The 26,069-nt window shown below is 45.9% G+C and overlaps 1 protein-coding gene across 1 annotated transcript; it reads right to left on the minus strand.

Annotated features, from left to right (window-relative positions):
* Window positions 1-1,821: 1,821 nt before the first annotated feature.
* LOC311150855 (protein zyg-11 homolog) lies at window positions 1,822-24,260 on the minus strand. The gene is made up of 14 exons (XM_084188411.1): window positions 24,056-24,260; window positions 22,960-23,128; window positions 21,968-22,779; window positions 21,602-21,745; window positions 21,259-21,435; window positions 5,794-5,858; window positions 5,272-5,371; window positions 5,023-5,073; window positions 4,345-4,506; window positions 4,207-4,254; window positions 3,396-3,596; window positions 3,265-3,317; window positions 2,930-3,027; window positions 1,822-2,698 (listed from the first exon to the last, which is right to left on the minus strand). Exons 1-14 carry the CDS (start codon window positions 24,104-24,106, stop codon window positions 2,523-2,525), a joined length of 2,307 nt encoding a protein of 768 aa, XP_084044537.1. The 5' UTR covers window positions 24,107-24,260; the 3' UTR covers window positions 1,822-2,522.
* Between the last annotated feature and the right edge of the window lie 1,809 nt (window positions 24,261-26,069).

A 26,069-nucleotide genomic window follows, 5' to 3' on the forward strand; every position in this document is an offset into this window, starting at 1 on the left:
GAGCAGCACAATTATATTTCAGTCTGGAACAGACAGGCAGGCAATCAGCAATTTCCTCTGTGGTATTTCTGTGTGCGGGCGAGGGCCTAAAACATATTTGCGGAGTCTTTCATTTATTTTTCCTAAACTTTGTCTATTATGTCTGTTCCACTTCCTGATCTCCGATCTGTCTCTCTTCTTTATCGCTCGCTCTCTCTTTATTCCTCTCGCTTTGGCCACGGACCCTGCTTTTTCACTTGTCGTTTCCCCTTTCTTTTTATGAGTCTCTCTCTCTCCCTCCATCTCTCTCTCTCCCTCCATCTCTCTCTCCCTCCATCTCTCCCTCTCCCTCCATCTCTCTCTCTCCCTCCATCTCTCTCTCTCCCTCCATCTCTCTCTCTCTCCCTCCATTTCTCTCTCTCTCTCTCCCTCCATCTCTCTCTCTCCCGCCATCTCTCTCAGTCTCAGGTATCACTCTAATATTGATCACAACAGGCTAACAGCTATCAGTGGGCATACTGTACAGGCTATCAGCTATCAGTGGATATACTGTACTAGTTACATATCTAAACTTCTCATGCATCTGTACAACAAATAGCAGTCCAACTAACGGGACTTTCTCACTCAGAACAATTAATAATATAATCAAGATATTATTCTTAGGGGAAAAGGGATCGAAGCACAATAACCAAATCCACAACAAGCCCTGTGTTACTCTAAGTCTGTCCTGACTTTTTTTTCACAACCTTCGCACGACTTGAACTTTCAAGCCGATTTAAGTCAAAACTGTAACTAGGCCACTCAGGAACATTCCATGCCGTCTTGGTAAGCAACTCCTGTGTATATTTTGCCTTGTGTTCTAGGTTATTGTCCTGCTGAAAGGTGAATTTGTCTCCTAGTGTCTGTTGGAAAGCAAACTGAACCAGGTTTTCCTCTAGGATTTTGCCTGTGCTTAGCTCTATTTCGTTTATTTTTATCCTAAAAACTCCATAGTCCTTGCCAATGACAAGCATACCCATAACATGATGCAGCCACCACCATGCTTGAAAACATGAAGAATGATACTCAGTGATGTGTTGTGTTGGATTTGCCCCAAACATATTGCTTTGTATTCAGGACATAAAGTTAATTTCTTTGCCACATTTTTTGCTGTTTTACTTTAGTGCCTTATTTCAAACAGGATGCATGTTTTGGAATATTTTTGTGCCGTACAGGCTTCCTTCTTTTCACTCTGTCATTTAAGTTAGTTTTGTGGAGTAACTACAATGTTGTTGATCCATCCTCAGTTTTCTCCTATCACAGCCATTATACTCTTTAAATTCCCCATTGGCCTCATGGTGAAATCCCTGAGCGGTTTCCTTCCTCTCTGGCAACTGAGTTATGAAGGACGCCTGTATCTTTGTAGTGACTGGGTGTATTGATACACCATCCAAAGTGTAATTAATCACTTCACCATGCTCATAGGGCTATTCGATGTCTGCTTTTAAAATTTTTACCCATCTACCAATAGGTGCCCTTCTTTGAGAGGCATTGGGAAAACCTGAGAGAGGCTTTGTGGTTGAATCTGTGTTTGAAATTCACTGCTCGACTGAGGGACCTTACAGATAATTGTATGTGTGGGGCACAGAGATGATGTAGTCATTCAAAAATCATGTTAAACACTATTATTGCACACAGTGTGTCCATGCAACTTATTATGTGACTTGTTACGCAAATGTTTACTACTGAACTCATTTAGGCTTGCCATAACAAAGGGGTTGAATACTTATTGACTCAAGAAATTTCAGCGTTTCATTTGTAATTCATTTGTAAACATTTCTAAAAACAGAATTCCACTTTGACATTATGTGGTATTTTGTGTAGATCAGTGACACAAAATCTCAATTTAATCAATTAAAAATTCAGGCTGTAACACAACAAAATGTGGAAAAAGTCAAGGGGTACTTTGAATACTTTCTGAAGGCCCTGTAGCATCAGCAATCCAGGGTTTATATACATCATTGGTATAGACTCAGTAACGCAGCACCTCAGAGCCCTCTGGTGACAGAGATTGGATTTTAAACCCCAAACACACAGTACAACGGTTTGTTGTTACATTCCTGTTTAATTAGGAGAGCTCATTATCCTAGTCTCTTTGAAAGTTGTTTTAATTGTGTCGACTAAAAATAGCTCTTCTTTTCTTTTTAACAGCAGCAACTATGCAGTTATCCAGGTCACTTACTTCCAGTGATTTTTTAAAATGTTGTTGAAAAATTATTTCTACAGCTAGGTATTGTGGAGTCTGATGTCAAAAAGTGTATTTCTGTGAAAAAAATGTAATATTAATATATATTTATTTATTAGCCTAATTTCCACCAATGCAACTACTATAAATTACATCTAGTAGACTGTACACAGAAAGAGAATAATTTATATTTAAACACACCCTTTCCTAATACCTAATGTATTTAAAAATATAGAATCCTCCTCCCACCTGTGACTAAGGGGTCAAGGGTCACAGATCCATCATGACCTCCCATGATGTCCCTTTTCTGGCTGTGTTCTCAGGGGATTGCTGGCTGTGTTCTCAGGGGATTGCTGGCAGTCTGGTGGTGCTCCACCATACCCAGGATGCTCTCTGCCATCCCTCTAACGTCGCTGTGGGTGTCAAGGTCAGAGGACAAGGTATTCAGGAGTTCCACTGCCCCATCCTCCTGGAGCATATGGCAGTACTGCACACCTGAAATAAAATAGAATCACACATGACATACAATGCATTTAAAGCGCCTCAATAATATAGACAAACTAGTAAGAGAACACCTCCTCAGGCCACACACATTCTATGTGATCAAAGGACTATGCATGTGCCTACAGCCCAGTATCTTCCAGCTATCTTCTAGTTATTGCAATAGTTCCCTAAATGATACCACGTAAATGATACACACACACACACACACACACACACCCTCACCGTTCTGAGTGCAGACGAGACGCATAGCCCAGACAGCCCATAGCTGCACTCCAGCAGGCTGAGAGGTCTGGAGCAGGGAGAAGAACGGCCGGAACGACCTGAGGGAGGGGGGGGGAAAGAAGTAAGGAGGAAGGGAGAGAAAGAGAGATGAACAGAGAGAGATGAACAGAGAGAGATGAACAGAGAGAGAGAGAGATTAACATAGAGAGAGATGAACAGAGAGAGAGCGAGAGGGAGAGCGAGCGAGATGAACAGAGAGAGATGAAGACGCTGATCAGATATATGATATATATGGCATCGCTGAGCAGCTCAGACAGACAGACAGACAGTCTTACCTGTAGGACACCATCTCACGCTCAGGGAGGGCCCAGGTCAGTATGGCAGCATGCTGTAGATAGTAGAGACAGGTAATTGGAGTAAAGAAAACACTGATATGCACACACACACACACACACACACACTGTACCATCTGTTCCAGTATAGTTTGACGGAGCCCCTGGTCTAGGGTCCATGCATCCTGTCTGGAGGTGAGGTGGGCCAGGATGCCCCCAGCGAAGTAGCTGACCCCCACCTCCACCTGGGGCCCCTGGAGCAGGGTCACTACGTGCTCCAACAGGTCCTCCTCCATCATGTCTGCCTGCAGCTCCTCCACCTCGGCTATGTTGTTCTGGACCACAGAGAGACCAGGAACCATATTCATCAAGCAACTCAGAGTAGGAGTGCTGAACTAGGAGCAGGTCCCCCTGTCCATATAATCGTATTCATTATGATCTAAAACACAAAACTGATCCTACATCAGCACTCTCACTCTGAAATGCTTTATAAATACTGGCCCTGGGTAGTGTTCAGTAGGAATGAAACAGAAGGAAACGCTCCCAAACAGAGTAAAACAGGGATATACTATCTGATCCTATTACAAATGCTTAAAAATGTTTCGCTGTGGTGTGCCCTAATGAAGCCAGGCGCAGCATGGAGGGAGACAGAAAACCACGGACCATCAACAGATAAATGCTTCCAGTTGTTATGTGCAGGATGTGGTTCTGTCCACAAAGATAAACATGTTCAATTGAATCTGGCCCTTGTTTATGCTTACTGGCTCAAACAAAACAGTTGTTTTGATTACAGAAACATGCATTTTATCTGTGCAATTTTGACTAGAGAACACAACCCCAGGGGTAACACATGTAAATAATATGCACAATGATAATGTAGAAAATCAGAGCACTGACATACACAAACAAACAACAACTGCAACATGTTGAAACAGAAAGACTCACCAGAAGACCTAGAACTTTCTGCTGTATAGAAGACTCAGAGGAGTAGGACTGCAAGGCAAGAGGGAGAGGACAATTCATTGAATGGTTCCACTATTTCAACTATAAATGTGTGTGTGTGTAAGAGTGTGTTTCTCCTACCTCCAGCACTTCCTCGTACAGCTCCAGGCCCTGACATTGGATGAAGTGTCGCGATGCAGTGGGTGTCTCATCAGTCAGGTTCCACAGAGCACTCAGGGCAAACTTCAGAGTGGAGTCCACTACTCCCGCCATGGCTTTCTGTTGCACTATACCCAGCAGCTGCTGTTAGAGGGGAGACGGAGAGAGAGCGAGAGAGAGAGAGAGGTGAGGTGGAGAGAGAGGAGTATAAGAGGTGAGGTGAGAGAGAGGAAGAGATAGAGGTGGGGGGGAGAGAGGAATAGAAAGAGAGAGGGGGGAGAGAGAGAGGTGAAGTGAGGAGGAGGGAGAGGGACAGAGGAAGAGATAGAGGTGAGTGGGAAGAGAGGAATAGAGAGAGGAGGGAGGGGGAGAGAGAGAGAGAGGTGAGAAGGAGAGAGGAGGAGAGAGAGTTGATGGAGAGAGGAAGAGGGGTCAGGTGAAGGGCAGAGAGAGAGATAGAGGTGAGGTGAGGGGAAGAGGGAGATAGAGAGAGGTGAGGGGGAGAGAGAGGTGAGGTGAGGGGGGAGAAAGAGGTTAGGTGAGAGAGAGGTGAGGTGAGGTGAGGTGGGAAGAGGGTGAGATAAGGTGAGGGGGAAGGAAGAGAGATAGAGGTGAGGTGAGGTGAGGGGGAGAGGAAATGGAGGGATACAGATTTCTTACCTTCATAATAAAGATATCAGCCCCCAGCTGTGTGGTCTGCTGTGTGGACAGCTGCAGAGAGACAAACTGTTTCAACAAATGATCGCGGCAACATAAGCCACTGCCAACTGCCCATGGAGTCCCATACATCAACCCTACTCCCAGTCAAACATTCCGGTCCATGCGGGGTTTGGGGTGCACTACTTTGGCCATTGAATGGAGATGTTACTGTTGAGGAAATAATGCATTTATAGAAGGGTAGGGACGTACTTTGGCCACTAGTATGGAGATGACGGCCACGGCCATCCTCTGCAGGGTCCGGTCCACGTGACCGCTGAGCCAGTTCATCACCAGCTTGGCTGCTTCGAATCTGACAGGGACACAGCAGTGAGATCCTATAACACCTAGAACTGAATCCTAATTTAAGATCTGCACACACAACTCAAGGTTTCGATTAAATTGATTTAGATTGATTTCAATTCACCAGGCTATGGACTGACTGACCTGTCAATTCACCAGGCTATGGGCTGACTGACCTGTCAATTCACCAGGCTATGGGCTGACTGACCTGTCAATTCACCAGGCTATGGACTGACTGACCTGTCAATTCACCAGGCTATGGGCTGACTGACCTGTCAATTCACCAGGCTATGGACTGACTGACCTGTCAATTCACCAGGCTATGGACTGACTGACCTGTCAATTCACCAGGCTATGGGCTGACTGACCTGTCAATTCACCAGGCTATGGACTGACTGACCTGTCAATTCACCAGGCTATGGAATGACTGACCTGTCAAAAGGGACGTCCTGAAGGATGGTGTCACTGCAGAGCACCAGCAGGCAGTTCTTCTGTAACTGGAAGGGGGGAAGCACAGGCTGTGGTTAGTGGAAGGGGGAAGCACAGGCTGTGGTTAGTGGAAGGGGGAAGCACAGGCTGTGGTTTGTGGAAGGGGGAAGCACAGGCTGTGGTTAGTGGAAGGGGGAAGCACAGGCTGTGGTTAGTGGAAGGGGGAAGCACAGGCTGTGGTTAGTGGAAGGGGGAAGCACAGGCTGTGGTTAGTGGAAGGGGGAGGCACAGGCTGTGGTTAGTGGAAGGGGGAGGCACAGGCTGTGGTTAGTGGGTTTATAATAATTATTTATTGTGTCCCTTTCGGGAAATTTGTCTTGCATCTCAAACTCATCAGCACAACATCACCACATATAATGCATAAATACATAAATATACTGAACAAACATATAAACGCAACATTCAACAATTTCAAAGATTTTACTGAGTTACAGTTCATATAAGGAAATCAGTCAATTGAAATAAATAAATTAGGCCCTAATCTATGGATTTCACATGACTGGGCAGGGGTGCAGCCATGGGTGGGCATAGGCCCACCCACTGGGGAGCCAGGCCCAGCCAATCAGAATGTGTTTTCCCCCACAAAAGGGCTTTATTACAGACAGAAATACAAAAACTCACAAGTTGAGAAACGGTTAAAATCACATATGTTTCTATAACTCTCATCCCCTTGGAATGAGCGCAACCAAAACGAAACTAATCTCCAAAATATCAAAACGTGCAGTCAAAATAAATTGTGAGCCAGGGCTACAGACTAGCTAAACGCAAAACACAAAACGTATTGACTGCCCACCATTGAAGGACAATCAGCAACCAAGTTGTTCTTACCACGGACATATCCGATCCGATCTCAAGTGGAAACTCCTGCAATATCCGTAGTAACTTTCCTCTCGTGATTTTCCTGAGTGGAATGGCCTCAGGGAAACGAGTGACAGCGCACATAATGGTTAAGAGAAACTGGTAACCACTCTTTGCTTTGGGCAAAGGACCAACACAATCCACCAGAACCCTGCTGAAAGGTTAGTCAAAAGCAGGAATAGGCTGCAAAGGTGCAACTGGCACAGCTTGGATCGGTTTACCCGTGCGCTGGCAAACATAACAGGATTTACAGTAAGACACGCCATCTTGTTTCAGACCAGGCCAGAAGAATTTACGCAAGATACGGTCAAGATACAGTCAAAGCGTAAATGGAACGACAATTTGAAATACACTGGGCCAATCGTCTTGCCCAGAAGTGGCGCGAGAATGCAATTTCCTCATTAGAACACCATCTTTGTCAAAGTAACCCACACGAACTTCATCAAACTCCGCCTCTGGACGTATCTTAGCAAAAAGAGGGGAGAGGGAAACATCTTTCATCTGTTCCGCAATCAACTGCTTCCTAAACATTGACGTATCAACTGTAGGGACCCTCTCTTCCTTCAGTGGTCCTACAAACTTGCTCACCTTTGGGGTTTTCAAAGGAGAGATCAACTCAGGAGGTTTACCAAAATCAGGATCACTCATAAACGTCTCAGACAGATTGACCACGGTGGGATCGTTGATATCCTCCTCAACAATAGACTTGCTCCCGGTGACTTTCTTAGACATAGCAAGTGTAACCGCACATGCTGAGAACACGCTAGGGTACTTTTCTGATAACCCATCAGATTCCTCTACTCTGTTTTTTTTTTTTTTTTTACAAATGACAGGACTTGGCATGACCTTCGCTCCAGCCAAATCGTTTCCCAAAATGAATGACACTCCCTTCACCGGTAGGCGAGTCCTCACCCCAGAAATAACAAACTGGTGGATACGAAAACACAGTTTTCTGCCAATCTTTATCTTTGGGCACTGTAGAAAAATACTGAAATCTTGCAGTAAGAGGTGACTTCTCTGGATTGCTTTTTGCGTAGGGATAACTACTGGGTGCTTTGTTTGTGGAGGTAGTTTTATGTGTCAACACAAACTCATCTGCAAGGACTGCAGCTTTCACAAGAGTGAGATCCTTGTGCTCATAAACGTAGGTAGCAACCCTTTCATGAAGGCAATTCTTCAACTGCTCGAGAAACATGAGTATCTTTAAATCCTCAAGGTCCTTGACCTCTCGAGATCGTCATCCTCCGACTCCTCAGTATAATACTGTTCCCACTCCTCTTCCCATGGTCGTAGGGACCCAATCTGGAAACCAACCAGGTGCAGTGGTCGGGGCTCTTCTCTCTCGCTCCCCGACCACCCCTTTAGCCCCCACATTTTTTTTATTGGGGCTGCTTCTCGGGCTTCCTCCTCGGCCGGCTTCCGTGTTGCCGTTGCTCCTCTCCTGCCTGGGCTTCCTTCTTCGCCCAGGGTCCTTTCCCGCAAATATCTCCTCCCATGACCAAATCTTCCCCACCTGTGTCCAGGGTGTTCGGTCCTCCTGGGCACGCTGCTTGGTCCGTGTTTGGTGGGATCTTCTGTCACGTTTGTTTAAGGACGGGTCAGACCAAGGCGCAGCGTGATATGCATACATGTTTATTAAATGCTAAACACACGACAAAACAACAAACCAACGACACGTGAAGTCCAAAGGCTAACACAAAACAAGCCTAAACACGGAACAAGATCCCACAACAAAACAGTGCCAATCGGCTGCCTAAGTATGATCCCCAATCAGAGACAACGAGCGACAGCTGCCTCTGATTGGGAACCACACCGGCCAACATAGATCTATACATACTAGATACACCACATAGAATATACACAACAAAGAATATACACACCCTGACTCAACATATACGAGTCCCCTCAGTCAGGGCGTGACAGTACCCCCCCCACAAAGGTGCGGACTCCGACCGCACAACCTTCACCTAACAGGGTAACCTGTCTAAATGATTACCGCCCTGTAGCACTCATGTCGGTAGCCACGAAGTGCTTTGAAAGGCTGGTCATGGCTCACATCAACACCATCATCACGAAAACCCTAGACCCACTCCAATTCGCATACCACCCCAACAGATCCACAGATGACGCAATCTCAATTGCACTGCACACTGCCCTTTCTCACCTGGACAAAAGGAACACCTATGTGAGAATCCGGTTCATTGACTACAGCTCATCGTTCAACACCATAGGGCCCACAAAGCTCATCACTAAGCTAAGGAGCCTGGGACTAAACACCTCCCTCTGCAACTGGATCCTGGACTTCCTGACAGGCCGCCCCCAGGTGGTAAGGGTAGGCAACAACACATCTGCCACGCTGATCCTCAACACGGGGGCCCCTCAGGCGTGCGTGCTTAGTCCCCCCCTGTACTCCCTGTTCACCCACGACTGCGTGGCCAAGCACGACTCCAACACCATCATTAAGTTTGCTAACAACACAACGGTGGTAGGCCTGATCACCAACAACGATGAGACAGTCTGTAGGGAGGAGGTCAGAGACCTGGCAGTGTGGTGCCAGAACAACAACCTCTCTCTCAACGTGAGCAAGACAAAGGAGATGATCGTGGACTACAGGAAAAGGAGGGCCGAACACACCCCCATTCACATTGACGGGGCTGTAGCGGAGTCGGTCGAGAGTTTCAAGTTCCTTGGTGTCCACATCACCAACAAACTATCATGGTCCAAACACACCAAGAAAGTCGTGAAGAGGGCACGACAACGCCTTTTCCCCCTCAGGAGACTGAAAAGATTTGGCAAGGGTCCGCGCAGCGGTCTAAGGCACTGCATCTCAGTGCTTGAGGCGTCACTACAGACCCCCTGGTTCGATTCCAGGCTGTATCTCAACTGGCCGTGATTGGGAGTCCCATAGGGCGGCGCACAATTGGCCCAGCGTCGTCCGGGTTTGGCCGGTGTAGGCCGTCATTGTAAATAAGAATTTGTTCTTAACTGACTTGCCTAGTTAAATAAAGGTAAAATAAAATAAAAAATCCTCAAAAAGTTATACAGCTGCACCATCGAGAGCATCCTGACCAGTTGCATCACCACCTAGCATGGCAACTGCTGGGCATCCGACCGTAAGGCGCTACAGAGGGTAGTGCGTTCAGCCCAGTACATCACTGGGGCCAAGCTTCTTGACATTCAGGACATATATACTAGGCGGTGTCAGAGGAAGGCACAAAAAATTGTCAAAGACTCCAGTCACCCAAGTCATAGACCGTTCTCTCTGCTACCGCATGGCAAGCAGTACCGGAGCTCCAAGTCTAGGTCCAAAATGCTCCTTAACAGCTTCTACCCCCAAGCCATAAGACTGCTGAACAATTAATCAAATGGCCACCCGGACTATTTGCATTGACCCCCCCCCCCCCTCCTTTATTTTTACACTGCTGCTACTAGCTGTTTATTGTCTATGCATAGTCACATTACCCCTACCTACGTGTACAAATGACCTCTACTAATCTGTACCCCTGCACATTGACTCGGTACAGGTACACCCTGTATATAGCCTCATTATTGTTATTTTATTGTGTTACATTATTTTTTTTTTTTTTTTACTTTAGTTTATTTAGTTAACATTTTATTAACTAATCTATTTCTTAAAACTGCATTGTTGGTTAAGGGCTTGTAAGTAAGCATTTCACGGTAAGGTCTACACCTGTTGCATTCGGCGCATGTATCAAATACAATTTGATCATCAAAAAGATGCTTCTTCCCTTGCGAACTCAACATGGCTTTGTGATTCTGTCTTTAGTAATTTACAGAACTGTTGTCTGTATGCCTCTGGTACCAACTCGTAAGCCCGAAGGATAGCAGCTTTAACAGTGTCATAATTGTTCCTGTACACAAGAAAGCAAAAAGTTAACTGAACTAAATGACTATCGCCCTGTAGCACTCACCTCTGTCATCATGAAGTGCTTTGAGAAACTAGTCAAGGATCATATCACATCTACCTTACCTGTCACCCTAGACCCACTTCAATTTGCTTACCGCCCCAATAGATCCACAGACGATGCAATCGCCATCACACTGCCCTATCCCATCTTGACAAGAGGAATACCTATGTAAGAATGCTGTTCATTGACTATAGCTCAGCATTCAACACCATAGTACCCTCCAAGCTCATCATTAAGCTCGAGGCCCTGGGTCTGAACCCCGCCCTGTGCAACTCGGTCCTGGACTTCCTGACGGGCCGCCCCCAGGTGGTGAAGGTAGGAAACAACATCTCCACTTCGCTGATCCTCAACACTGGGGCCCCACAAGGGTGCATGCTCAGCCCCCTCCTGTACTCCCTGTTCACCCATGACTGCGTGGCCAAGCACGCCTCCAACTCAACCATCAAGTTTGCAGACAACACAACAGTAGTAGGCTAGCCCGGTGAAGCACGAGGCTAGCTAACTCACTACCTGGACCAATAAAGCTAGCTAGCTAGCGGGTAGCTACTGGTAACTATTAGCAACTGTGGATAGTTGTTTCCAATGTTATTTCACGCTTAAGAGTACCTGTAATTATGCCAGCTAGCTACCTACCATTCAGCTGTTTTTCTAACCTCATTATCTGAAGCATTAACGTTAGGTAGTTAGTAGCTACTGTATTCGAAATGTAGCTACCTGGATAGCTAATTAAACAATAGCTGGAACGACCTAGCTTTAATATTTAGAGACGCGTTCTCTCCGTTGGGAAAGACGCGAACTGGCTGAATCGATTCAGTGGCTAGCTTTGCACTTAACTGGCTAACAGTAGCTACTAAGGGTAAGTTATAACCTACATTTATTTTTGTTTTGTTTTTACATACTGGTAACCAGAGTCGTTCAAGGGAATTCGGGACATGGGTGACTAGTTAATGTTAGCTTGGCTCTCTGTGTGTTCGTGCCGTGGGAGGAGGGGTTAGCTCGTTGGCAGAGAGCAATGGCTAGCTTGTATGCTAACTATTCTAGCTAACTAACTGGCTGAATAAGTTGACGACGTACTCACTCAAACTGTCAAAACTAACCCAAAACTTTACACAACGTTAGACACGGACACAAATGATCTGCTTGGCGTGTTAACACACTGGTGGTTTGTTGTAACCGAGTATTGGTGCTAAACTGTGTTATTGGAGGCTGGCATGCTAGTTGGCTTTGGCGTCATAGGATTCGGTGCCCTGGACGGTTTTCACGGAAGAATACTGTACCAAGTTGCTAGCTGAATAAACTAAGTTAGTCTATTCCTAGAAACATTGAACCGCTGTAGTTTACAACAATTATAATTTATAAAGTGGAAGTTTGGAGAGTTATATTTGAGTGTTTCAGTGAAACGTAAGTGAGGGAGGCCCCGCTCTCTTGCTTTCCCAGATGTTTAGTTAATTTCATTCCGATCTCCTTTGCATTATTGTAGCCTTTTTCTGTAGCCTGTCAGCTATGTGTCTGTCTATCCCTGTTCTCTCCTCTCTGCACAGGCCATACAAACACTTCACACCACGTGGCTGTTGCCACTCTAATCTGGTGGTCCCTGCGCGCACGACCCACGTGGAGTTCCAGGTCTCTGGCAGCCTCTGGAACTGCCGTTCTACGGCCAACAAGGCAGAGTTCATCTCAGCCTATGCTACCCTCCAGTCCCTCGACTTCTTGGCGCTGAAAGAAACATGGATTACCACAGAAAACACTGCTACTCTTACTGCTCTTTCCTCGTCTAACCATGTGTTCTCGCATACCCCGAGAGCATCTGGTCAGCGCGGCGGTGGCACAGAAATCCTCATCTCTCCCAAGTGGACATTCTCTCTTTTTCCCCTGACCCATCTGTCTATCTCCTCATTTGAATTCCATGCTGTCACAGTCACTTGCCCATTCAAGCTTAACATCCTTGTCATTTATCGCCCTCCAGGTTCCCTTGGAGAGTTCATCAATGAGCTTGACGCCTTGATAAGTTCCTTTCCTGAGGATGGCTCACCCCTCACAGTTCTGGGTGACTTTAACCTCCCTACGTCTGCCTTCGACTCATTTCTCTCTGCCTCCTTCTTTCCACTCCTTTCCTCTTTTGACCTCACCCTCTCACCGCCCCCCCCCCCCCCCCCCCCCCCCCCCCTACTCACAAGGCAGGCAATACGCTTGATCTCCTGATTCTGCTTCCTCAACCCTCCTCTCCTCCCTTTCTGCATCTTTTGACTCTCTATATCCCCTATCCTCCTGGCCGGCTCGGTCCTCCCCTCCTGCTCCGTGGCTTGACGACTCATTGCGAGCTCATAGAAGAGGGCTCCGGGCAGCCGAGCGGAAATGGAGGAAAACTAGACTCCCCGCGGACCTGTCATCTTTTCACTCCCTCCTCTCTACATTCTCTTCCTCTGTTTCCGCTGCTAAAGCCACTTTCTACCACTCTAAATTTCAAGCCTCTGCCTCTAACCCTAGGAAGCTCTATACCACCTTCTCCTCCCTGCTGAATCCTCCTCTCCCTCCCTCCTCCCTCTCTGTGGATGACTTCGTCAACCATTTTGAAAAGAAGGTTGACGACATCCGATCCTTATTTATTAAGTAAAATGACACCGCTGGTCCTGCTCACACTGCCCTACCCTACGCTTTGACTTATTTTCCCCCTCTCTCTCCAGATGAAATCTTGTGACTTGTGACGGCCGGCCGCCCAACAACCTGCCCGCTTGACCCTATCCCCTCCTCTCTTCTCCAGACCATTTCCGGAGACCTTCTCCCTTACCTCACCTCGCTCATCAACTCATCCTTGACCGCTGGCCATGTCCCTTCCGTCTTCAAGAGAACAAGAGTTGCACCCCTCCTCAAAAAACCTACACTCGATCCCTCCGATGTCAACAACTACAGACCAGTATCCCTTCTTTCTTTTCTCTCCAAAACTCTTGAGCGTGCCGTCTCTAGCCAACTCTCCTGCTATCTCTCTCAGAATGACCTTCTTGATCCAAACCAGTCAGGTTTCAAGACTGGTCATTCAACTGAGACTGCTCTTCTCTGTGTCACGGAGGCTCTCCGCACTGCTAAAGCTAACTCTCTCTCCTCTGCTCTTATCCTTCTAGACCTATCCACTGCCTTTGATACTGTGAACCATCAGATCCTCCTCTCCACCCTCTCCGAGATGGGCATCTCCAGCGCTGCTCACTCTTGGATTGCGTCCTACCTGACAGGTCGCTCCTACCAGGTGGCGTGGCGAGAATCTGTCTCCGCACCACGTGCTCTCACCACTGGTGTCCCCCAGGGCTCAGTTCTAGGCCCTCTCCTATTCTCTCTATACACCAAGTAACTTGGCTCTGTCATATCCTCACATGGTCTCTCCTATCATTGCTACGCAGACAACACACAATTAATTTTCTCCTTTCCCCCTTCTGATAACCAGGTGGCGAATCGCATCTCTGCATGTCTGGCAGACATATCAGTGTGGATGTCGGATCACCACCACAAGCTGAACCTCGGCAAGACGGAGCTGCTCTTCCTCCCGGGGAAGGACTGCCCGCTCCATGATCTCGCCATCACGGTTGACAACTCCATTGTGTCCTCCTCCCAGAGTGCAAAGAACCTTAGCGTGACCCTGGACAACACCCTGTCGTTCTCCGCTAACATCAAAGCGGTGACCCGATCCTGCAGGTTCATGCTCTACAACATTCGCAGAGTACGACCCTACCTTACACAGAAAGCGGCACAGGTCCTAATCCAGGCACTTGTCATCTCCCGTCTGGATTACTGTAACTCACTGTTGGCTGGGCTCCCTGCCTGTGCCATTAAACCCCTACAACTTATCCAGAAGGCCGCAGCCCGTCTGGTGTTCGACCTTCCCAAGTTCTCTCATGTCACCCCGCTCCTCCGCATACTCCACTGGCTTCCAGTTGAGGCTAGCATCTACTACAAGACCATGGTGCTTGCCTACGGAGCTGTGAGGGGAACGGCACCTCCTTACCTTCAGGCTCTGATCAGATCCTACACCCAAACGAGGGCACTACGTTCATCCACCTCTGGCCTGCTAGCTCCCCTACATCTACGGAAGCACAGTTCCCGCTCAGTCCAGTCAAAGCTATTTGCTGCTCTGGCACCCCAATGGTGGAACAAGCTCCCCCACGACGCCAGGACAGCGGAGTCACTGACCACCTTCCGGAGACACTTGAAACCCTACCTCTTTAAGGAATACCTGGAATAGTATAAAGTAATCCTTCTACCCCCCCCCCCCACTCCCCCATAAAAAAAATCATAAGTTGAATGCACCAATTTGTAAGTCGCTCTGGATAAGAGCGTCTGCTAAATGATGTAAATGTAAATGTAAAATGACGAGACCGCCTACAGGGAGGAGGTAAGGGCTCTGGGAGTGTGGTGCCAGGAAAATAACCTCTCACTCAACATCAACAAAACAAAGGAGATGATCGTGGACTTCAAGAAACAGCAGAGGGTGCACCCCCCTATCCACATCGACGGGACCGCAGTCGAGAAGGTGGAAAGCTTCAAGTTCCGACCAAGATCAAACTCTGTTGAGGGTGAAGGATTGCCTGACTGGATTTGGAGTGCTTCCAAATCTATCTCTCTTTGTCACGCTGCCAGCTCCATCTGTTTTAATCGAATGGCATGTGCACATTGTTCTTGTTCTAGTCTGGCTGCACGTTCTCGTTCTTGTTCTTGTTGCTTAGCTGCACGCTCATTTTGTCTTTCCCTGTGCTCCAACTCTAATTTCTGTTGTTCAAGCTCAAATCTTTGTTGCTCCAACTTTGCCTTTAGTTCTAACTCCCTTAGTATGCACGTCTACGGGATGTACTCTACTACCTTTTTCATCAGCCTTTCTCTCCGAGAGGATTTCCTCCTCCACCAAAGCTACTTTTGGACTGTCAGATTCACCTTTGTACATTTATCTAACATCTCCCTTGTAGGGTTTTCCACAAATGCTTCCAACTTAAAGTCCATGGCTTTATTTTTATTTTACAAGCCTGTGTGTTTATGCAACTATCAAAATGATTCCACCTATCTTATAACTCCTCTGGGTGGATGTCAGTGACAGAAACTCTACCACAAAAGTGTATTTTGGACACTCAAATATCTGGGCACAGCAGAGCTTTAGAGTAAGTGACTAGAGCGAGTCCCATTTTGTTACGTTCCCCAACTAGAAAACCAAATAATGTCGCTCAAACAGAAGGGGGAACTAACAAAGAGTCATTGACAACAACCAAAACTAAACAGGTAGGGTTTTAGGAGGAGTTCTAAAAGACACTCATGGGGGTGTCCACTGAAAGTTGACTACTGTAGCAACAACAACTGGAACCTAAAAGACACCCACCATGAGTGCCCACAAAATTTTCCCACTAAGAGGCAAACAATTGAAAAACCCACACCAAACTTAAAGACAGGAAGCAAACAGGAAGCAAACAAAATCAGATAAAGGATTTGTTTGTCTAGAAATCTAAATAGGGCGAGCCAACTAAAGGTGTCAACCCTCAGCATCTATCAAGACAACTGGAGAACTGGGCTAGCCACTCTTAAATTGGATCTGGGACAGCACAGGTGAAACACCTTCCCACTATTGAGATTCAACCAGCACAGGTATAACACATACTGACTAACGAGGTGACACCAATCGGTGCGCTCTACATGCTAACTTGCTATACGTTCTAAAAGTCCAACCTCAAAACATAAATGGAAAAACCAAAACCTGTAACTCATTGAGCAGAGTTATTTGTTTAATTGTCTGATACTGGTGGGGACTAATTATTTCTGGGCTCTGGCAGTTTTCTGTACATAAAATCTGTATCGTGGCCTGATGGTAAGAGCTGGTAGGCTACTCCTGGTTGAGTGGGTGTGTGAGCTCGGTGGCAATCCTTACTGCCGTCCCGTACACAGTAGAATATTACATTATATTGTATTTGGCTTAGATTTTTTTATGGGTACAGGAGAGAGAGTAGCCTACTCTGTGTGATGATGCGGCTTGGCACTGGCCTAGCACAGCGTCAACAACATTCAGTTCATAAAATGGTTCCCCCCATTCTCCCGCCAATGTATTCTTTTGGATTGTCAACCCTGTTCTACCCGTTACCAAAATTATGCCCAAACATTTGTGTTTTATGCTGTAAGATTACCCCAGTATTTGTTATTTATTAGTATCAGTTATTATTTTTCAAAGTCATTTTCTAATGGTTGGAGATATACACAGCTTCATTCACGTTGCTGTGTTTGGTTGATTTCAGCGTCATGTGTAAGCCTAAAGGTTCTCAGAGATGGTTTAGAATGTTTTTAATTGTATCTGTCCCTTAAAGAGATTCTCCTGTACTTTTAAAATACTTTTTAGCCAGTAGTTCTGAAAGTAGCGCTCACGAGCCAAAAGTGGTCCCTGAAAATGGTGTACTACGTCACATATGTGCAGATATGTGCACCACGTCATTGCTCTCTACCTCTCGCTCTGCTGTGTGTGCATCGTGCTAGCTGTCACTCAAATGGAGAGAGGCTGAAGCTCATCGGCTGGAACTCGATTTTGCTAGGGGGCTGGCCTTGAGGTAATAAGGTAATTCTGCTCATAGATTATGCATGTATGAACTACACCTTGACACATAAAGCCCAAAGTGGGAGGTTTAAAAAAGACTTACTAGTCGCCAAAGTTCCGGAGCATGTCTTTAACAATTATATACCATACATTATCATTATTTTGATTGTTTTTCTTTAGATCCAATCAGGGTCACATAGGCTACTAGTAACCTACCCTTTTCATTATAAACGTGCGAAACACAGTATTGTCCGTAACGTTATTTTCCATAACGCTCTCAAATTCATTAAGAAGGAATGTGGACATAACTTGTAGCGACATAAAAAGCAAAGAGGGTTAATTAGGGGGCCGTCGTAACCCAGAGTTCCTGACCGACCTTGGCTCCTGCGCCTTAAGCGACACGAACCCGGGAAGACTGATCCAAGGGCATACCCACTGGTACCAATGGACAGACGACGCCGGGAATCGGGAACCATCATCACCCAGATAGTTGCTGACCACCTTGGCTCTTGCCCCATGTGAGACTAGCCAGGGTAGTCTGGTTGAATTACCAACGCACGACCACAGTACCAAGAGCGCTAACCCGCTTGGACACTCAAATAATGTCAATTATACTGAACAAAAATATAAACGCAACATGCAACAATTTCAAAGATTTTACTGAGTTACAGTTCATATAAGGAAATCAGTCAATTGAAATACATTTCTTAGGCCCTAATCTATGGATTTCACATGACTGGGAATACAGATATGCATCTGTTGGTCACAGATACCTTAAAAAAAAAAGTAGGGGCGTGGATCAGAAAACCAGTCAGTATCTTTTGTGACCACCATTTGCCTCATGCAGTGTGACACATCTCCTTTGCATAGAGTTGATCAGGCTGTTGATTGTGGCCTGTGGAATGTTGTCCGATTCCTCTTCAATGACTGTGCGAAGTTGCTGGATATCGTCAGGAACTGGAACACGCTGTCGTACACATCGATCCAGAGCATCCCAAACATGCTCAATGGGTGACACATCTTTTGAGTATGCAGGCCATGGGAGAACTGGGACATTTTCAGCTTCCAGGAATTGTGTACAGATCCTTGCAACGTGGGGCCGTGCATTATCATGCTGAAACATGAGGTGATGGCGGCGGCTGAATTGCATGACAATGGGCTTCAGGATCTCGTCACGGTATCTCTGTGCATTCAAATTGCCATCAATAAAATGTAATTGTGTTCATTGTCCATAGCTTATGCCTGTCCATACCATAACCCCACCATGGGGTACTCTGTTCACAACGTTGACATCAGCAAAACTTGAGACATCTGTGGCTTTGTGTTGTGTGACAAAACTGCACATTTTAGAGAGGCCTTTTATTGTTCCCAGCACAAGGTGCACCTGTATAATGATCATGCTGTTTAATCATCTTCTTGATATGCCACACTTGTCAGCTGGATGGATTATCTTGGCAAGGGAGAAATGTTCACTAACAGGGATGTAAACAAATGCGTGTTTTATTTTTGGGAGAAATAAGCTTTTTGTGTGTATGGAATATTTCTAGGATCTTTTATTTCATGAAACATGGGACCAACACTTTACATGTTGAGTTTATATTTTTGTTTAGTATATACAAATATATGTAATAATCGGCCACCGGACTGGCTCTGCGGCTGTGGACTCTTATCGACTTAACAATTATGTTTTAACCGGCGTGACGAAAACTAGAGGTCAAATCTAGAGGTCAAGTGTAGGCCTACAGACCAGTCTACCGTCTCTTTCAGAACATAGTAGCTAACGGCTACTAATTTGGTTTATGAAACTTTAGTTTACATGGTCCCCTAATTGTTATGTATTTTGCAGCCATTGAAAGTAATTTATTACTCACTTTAAAAAAATTTATCGCCAGCTCATTGTTACAACTTTTTGCCGCGCTTCCAACGTGCACTTCCTGGTCCTAGGGGGAGGCGACCCGCCGGATTGGGTTCTCATTCATATCCAGTTTGGGGGCGCCAATTTTGGTGCAGGGGTTTCTCCCTGTTTGTTATTTTGATAATATAAACGTTAGAGCTCTATAGGACTATTATTTTGAGTTGAGACATTGTATGTACATTTTGATTAATTGTTTTGTTCTTTCATATCAGCGAGAAATTATTTTCAAAAACGTTAAATTACTACACACGTTTATAGGGTTTTTGTTAGGGTTCCCACACGGCCATATTTCCATGTTACAGCGCTTGTTTACGGAAAACAGACGGAAGACAAATTCCACTACCTGTGCTAATTAGCTATCTGTGTCACCGAACACCTGTGTGTAAACACAAACATTTTGTCACTGAAAAAAACAGTTGGTTGCAACTGTGTTAAAACCGGTTAAAACTGTGTACAGTAAGTTTATATTTAGCATTTGTGAAATTATTTTGATGTGATATGAAAGTAGAGGGCGTAATGTTTCTAGAACCGTACAGCAATTGAGAATTAATTCACGTTGAAATTTAGTATTTGGCTGTTTTGACTGCCAGAGCCAATTCGCCTTTAAACAGAACATGGAAGGTACTTGGACTATAAGGAGTAACATTAGGCTTCTTATAGTCCATTACTGGGCTAGTATGACACAATCCGGGTAGGAGGGTTACCAACTAGTAATTTATGCCAGTCTGTTTCAGACCTTCAGGGCTATGAGAAGGGGGTAGACTGCTGATAGTTACCTGCTGGCTAATAGCTGTAGCCTACTATAAGAGACAGTTTTATATTCTAGATGTTCACCTAGTCTCTTTTTTCTGGATCCATTTGTATGTTAAAGTCGACTGCTAGATACTGAACACCTTGCTGTAAATAAAATATCAGACTTAATTTGAAAGACTGTTGTCCAGAGCCTTCCTGCCATCTCCCTTGGCCGTGAGACACATTACTTTTTCACGCTCTGTACGAAAGTACACTACATATACAAAAGTATGTGGACACCCCTTCAAATTAGTGGATTTGGCTATTTCAGCCACACCAGTTGCTGACAGGTGTATAAAATCGAGCAAACAGCCATGCAATCTCCACAACAAACATTGGCAGTAGAATGGCTTTACTAAGTGCTGTTATTGTGAAGTGGAAACGTCTAGGAGCAACAAAGGCTCAGCCGCAAAGTGGTAGGCCACACAAGCTCACAGAACAGGACCGCCGAGTGCTGAAGCGCGCAGCACGTAAAAATCACCTGTCCTCAGTTGCAACACTCACTACCGAGTCCTAAGCTGTCTCTAGAAGCAACGTCAGCACAAGAACTGTTCGCCGGGTCCTTCCTGAAATGGGTTTCCATGGAAGAGCAGCCGCACACAAGCCTAAGATCACCATGCGCAATGCCAAGCGTCGGCTGGAGTGGTGTAAAGCTCGCCACCATTGGACTCTGGAGCAGTGGAAACGAGATCTCTGGAGTGATGAATCACGCTTCACCATCTGGCAGTCCGACGGACAAAACTGGGTTTGGCGGATGCCAGGAGAACGCTACCTGCCCCAATGCATAGAGCCAACTGTAAAGTTTGGTGGAGGAGGAATAATGGTCTGGGGCTGTTTTTCATGGTTCGGGCTAGGCCCCTTAGTTCCAGTGAAGGGAAATCTTAATGCTACAGCATACAGTGACATTCTAGACGATTCTGTGCTTCCAACTTTGTGGCAACAGTTTGGGGAAGGCCCTTTCCTGTTTCAGCATGACAATGCCCGTGCACAAAGCGAGGTCCATACAGAAATGGTTTGTGGAGATCAGTGTGGAAGAACTTGACTGGCCTGCACATAGCCCTGACCTCAACCCCATTGAACACCTTTGGGATGAATTGGAACGCTGACTGCGAGCCAGGCCTAATCGCCCAACATCAGTAATCACTAATGCTCTTGTGGCTGAATGGAAGCAAGTCCCCAAAGCAATGTTCCAACATCTAGTGGAAAGCCTTCCCAGAAGAGTGGAGGCTGTTAAAGCAGCAAAGGGGGGCCAACTCCATATTAATGCCCAAGATTTTAGAATGAGATGTTTGACGAGCAGGTGTCCACATACTTTTGGTAATGTAGCGCATGTTAAACGTGTGTGTCTGTGTATGGGCCCGTACCTGTTGGTGGCTGGGGAAGCTTCTCATGGCTTCCAGTACTTGATGCACGACTGCGCTGAGCAGGGGGTGGGGCATGCCCACAGCCATGTCCTGATTGGTCAGGTTGAAGACGCAGGCTGAGGCCACCAGCTGGACAGGGAGAGACTCTGAGTGGTTCTGCATCCCTCCCAACACCAGCTACAGGAAGGCGAGAAGGGTACCTACATATTGACTTCATAACACATTCATGACCCATACATAACACATGTATAAGCAGTACATAAGCTTTTTGTGTAAATGCTTATGTCAACAACCACAATTTCAGATGGAGACATTTCAGATGCAGACATATTCCGACCGCTACCTTCAGGATGTCTGGTCTGGTCTGGTCGTACATGTCATTAGTCAGCTGGTAGAGATGGACCAGGGCCTCGCGTGTGAAACACTCTCTCTCTCTGTACCTCCTCAGAGACTCACAGATCTGCTTCTCATTGGCCTCGCCGGTCACCTGGAAGACAAACACAAGAAGATTATTCGTCACTCACTTATTCCTCATTCCTCTGCACATATCTGATAGGACTGGATAGGTCATAGGTGTAAGCAGTATGGCGGAAACTACTGCTTACACCTTCACAGCTGTCTCAGATCCACCAAAGCAAGTAAATGACAGCAGGAAGTAGGAGGCATTTTTTGTAATGAACAATAAAATTCCCCCGAGCGGTCACCTCACCTTTAAGTTGTCCTTCCCAGACAGAACGTCACAGGAGCCAGCCCCAGTAGCCAGCAGCCCCAGGAACACCAGCCCACTCCTCCCCTCCACGAAGGCCGTGACCGCCCCTTCAGTCACCTTCTTCCTTCCAGACACATCCAGAGACACAAGTGCTGGGAGAACCCCAGAACCCCCCTCCAGAAGCAGCCTCACCGCTTCATCCCCCTCCCCCCATTCGTCATCCTCTGCGGAGGGCGGTGCAGAGGCGAAGCGGTCGTCAGAGAGGTCCAGGTGCCTGAGAGCGTGGAGCTGGCTAAGGATGGAGATCACCCTGGCAGGGGACATGTCCAGCTGCCTCAGCCCGTGGGCAGTCAGGGATCTTAGGGTAAACCGGCAACCCAGCAGGGCACTCAGCTCCATGACGGGGGTGCTGGAGATGTCCAGGCCCTCTAGCTGTGGGAGAGTACAGATGTCCTCCAGGAGGGGGTCTGTGAGGTCCGTGTTGGCCAGGTTGAGTATCTTCAGGCCCTGCAGAGAGCTGAAGCCCACCTGCCCTTCCTCCACCTCCATGGACTTCCAGCCCATCTGGAGCCTGCTCAGTGTGAGCCTCTGCAGGCTGGCTCTGCACTCCGGGTTGGAGGCCAGGCCTGAGAGGATGTGGGCCCCAGTGAGGCCCCCAGGGACCCGGGAAGCATCCAGCTCCTGCAACCGGTGAGGGCAGAGGGCCAGACGGAAGGCCTCTGCAGAGAGGGGAGAGGAGCGGATACAAGCTCTGCGCAGACGGAGTTGTTCACAGCTGCGGAAGATACCGACTGTTCTGTCGTTTAGCGTGCCTAGGGGATAAAAAAATAAGAAGTGAAAACGTGAGGTAAGGCTGAAATGTGGACCTAAAATCAACCTATTGAATACAAATTCCCTTTATTAAACCCATAGGTTTGTTAACCAGTACATTTATTTAATTCCATTTGTGTGTGTTTTGTTGGTGAACATTCTCTGGCGCCCTCCCTACTCACCCTGGGTAGCCATCTTGTGCAGTAGCTGATCAGCCATTTCCTGTGGGAGCAGTGGGGCCCAGCTGAGCCTCAGGGAGCCATCTGGTTGCGTGCTGCAGAGGGAGTCCAGGCTGAGACACACCTGGGCCAGACACAGCTCAGACAGGGCCACGGGACAGGACTCCTCAGCCTGCAGTCAAACACACAGCTGGCTTTGGTTCTGTAGCGCATGACATTGCACCTGATGCAACCACATTTGATATGAATGGGTACTTGGTATGTTTAATTTCCATACAGCAGTGATAAATGAATGATAAATGATTATGCTTTTAGGTACCTTAATCTGTCACTCTGTTTAAAGTGTTTTGTAAGCTAAATAGTTTTCTTCAGAATAAACCTTTTACTCGATCAATATTAGATGACACAAACATTTGTAAATACTTTATATACACTACCGTTCAAAAGTTTGGGGTCACTTAGAAATATCATTGTTTTCGAAAGAAAAGCACATTTTTTGTCCATTAAAATAACATCAAATTGATCAGAAATAGTGTAGACATTGTTAATGTTGTAAATGGCTATTGTAGCTGGAAATTGCTGATTTTTTTATGGAATATCTACATAGGCGTACAGAGGCCCATTATCAGCAACCATCAGTCCTGTGTTCCAATGACACGTTGTGTTTGCTAATCCAAGTTTATCATTTGAAAAGGCTAATTGATCATTAGAAAACCCTTTTGCAATTATGTTAGCACAGCTGAAAACTGTTGTGCTGATTAAAGAAGCAATATATATATATATATATATATATATATATCTTTTTTTTTACAAGTACTTAGTTATGGCTCTTTCTCAAGGCGAAACAACGAGAGTACATTCAGAGCCACTGACACTGTGAGTGACATACAGTTGGATATGCGATTACGACATGGCTTGTTTCTAAATTTACCCACAGAGTAATGGCGCATTAGTTAGTCCTTTTAAATCACCCTCTAATCCTACAGATCTCTTGACCAAGGTGAACAAAAGCAAGGCGCTTGCTATTTTACTATTTGACAGAGACAGCAAGGCAATACGAAAATGATCTGGGAAGGGGGTAGCCTAATAACTCACTCACCATTTTTTTGTTTTTTAAATACAAATATTTCCCATCACTTTGCAATATCATATGACTTTCAGAAGAAGCATTGTGGTTCAAATTGCAAGACTATCTTCTGTCGTGGATATGCACATGTATATTCCTTTCTTTTTTTTGTCTGTTGACGTTGGTAAAATCAAGTTACAAAGTACAGTATCTACTGCTAGTCAAATTACTGTTGAATGTTGATACAGCGACAGCAGTTGATCCCATAGAAATAGTTGATCCACGAGCTGTCGTACTGTAATACCGTTTTGTAATTGGTCAGCAGAAGTCAAACGTCATCCAATGGCAACTTCTCTTCAAAGCAGGTGCGATTCCCTTATAATGTTCTGTGATACATCATGATAGATGAAATGGCATTTGATTTGCATTCGATAATGAAATGCACAATAATTTAGTCCTTGACATTTTAGTACAATTAACTCAGTTTTTAGCTGTCTTTGAAAAATTTTGAAGAAGGGTAAGTAACTAGTTTTGCCACAAGGAGGGGCCACTGGCCTCTGGGAAAATATTACCGGTAGGGTAATGTTGATTCCCCTTCATGACTTTGCTAAGAGATGCTCAGTTGCTCCCAATACAAAACTTCAAGAACTATCTCTTTGTTGAAGATTTTAAATGAACAATATTGCATCTAGAAATACTCTCCCACAGCTTTTTTTTGTGTTGGGTTTAGAATATTATATCATATAATTTAGATTGAAGGGTTCCAATGTGGTTGGATGAATATGTGCACTGGGTGGAGATTTCAGTTTACCATAATATCACTTCCTCCTAAACCCTTTGGTGCTGTTCCCTTTTCTTTCAGCTCCAGCAGCAGCAGTAGCCTAACCCCTAATACAACACATTAGCTCATGAGTTTTCCTCTCCAGGCCAGGGCTGGCCCATAAGGCCCTCAATGTTGTTTTTCAGACTTAACTAGGCCATAAAATCAGCTGAGCTCTGAGCAGGAGGGCAGTATTGGGTCTATTACCAGGGGAATTGGCAAAAAGAGAGAAAAAATCTATGTATCTATCTAGAATGATCTACAAATGCATGCCACGCTTTGGCTGATGAGGGAGCAAACACAATACCTCTGTTTAAGGACATAGGGACTGTGGAAAGCTCTTGCTGACAGCTGATATCCTCTGAAGGACAGCTAATAGATGTCTAATAGACTAAATACCTGCTAAACTGCAGCCGAAACATGGCTTTAAGAGAAGAGTACAGCTCTTTTCACGGCTCACGTCTCTCTTTTATTTGTTATCCTTGGATTCGTTTGCTGTGCTCAGATTTGCTCTTGTGTGCTATTAAAATAAATGTAATTAAGCCTTGGCAAAGGCTCCTGTGTTTCACGTCTCACTGAAATATCATACCGCGTTTTAGAGTTATTTGAGTGAGAGAGGTAAATTCCTCCAGCTGCCTTTGATCCAGTGAGACTTTACAGCTCTCACTGGTTGACTATCAATTTTAAAGCTTTATGTCTTAGTGGAGGAGTTACACAACTCAGCTGGCTCAGTTCAGACTCCAGACAGACATGAGCTCTATTAGCTAAATGGTTCTATTTTCATTCAGGGTTATTTTCTTCCCATCTGTAGGGTTTTGCATCCCTGGTTAATATAATTAGCTGGTTGTGGGTGTGCTGTGACAAGTTTGAGGACTGCGTTGGTAGGGATAGATAAATGGATCTCTATGGAGATTCCCAACAGTGGATGTCTCTCTGAGCAATTGTCGTCACCAGGAACCTGGTGGTTGAAGGTTCCACTAATTTTTTCCAAAAGTCTTCCGAGTTTAGCGCCGTCATGGTGGTCAAAGACTCCTTTCACCCCTGATGATCCCACAGAGGACCACCAGCTGTCCCCAGAGCCAGGCTGTGGCCAGTGCCTGAGTGTGGTCTCCTCACTGGGGCCAAAGATCTCACCTTCTCCCTTCCAGCTCCTGCATTGGTGGCTCTCTGGCGGAGGGCGGCAGGTGTGTGGCTAACTGGCTATGTAAAGTTTGAGGGTTTATAGTG

The sequence above is a fragment of the Coregonus lavaretus genome, assembly GCF_964263955.1.
Source record: "Coregonus lavaretus genome assembly, chromosome: 23".
Lineage (NCBI taxonomy): Eukaryota > Metazoa > Chordata > Actinopteri > Salmoniformes > Salmonidae > Coregonus > Coregonus lavaretus.

What these genes read in the sequence shown, in the direction of transcription:
- LOC311150855 (XM_084188411.1), bottom strand. Translation starts at nt 24,106, where the DNA reads ATGATATTGCAAAGTGATGGGAAATATTTGTATTTAAAAAACAAAAAA. An exon ending in CTGGGAAGGACAACTTAAAG is followed by an intron (nt 21,746 to 21,967) that starts GTGAGGTGACCG and finishes TTTGTCTTCCAG; the next exon opens with GTGACCGGCGAGGCCAATGA. An exon ending in TGTACGAGGAAGTGCTGGAG is followed by an intron (nt 4,255 to 4,344) that starts GTAGGAGAAACA and finishes CTTGCCTTGCAG; the next exon opens with TCCTACTCCTCTGAGTCTTC.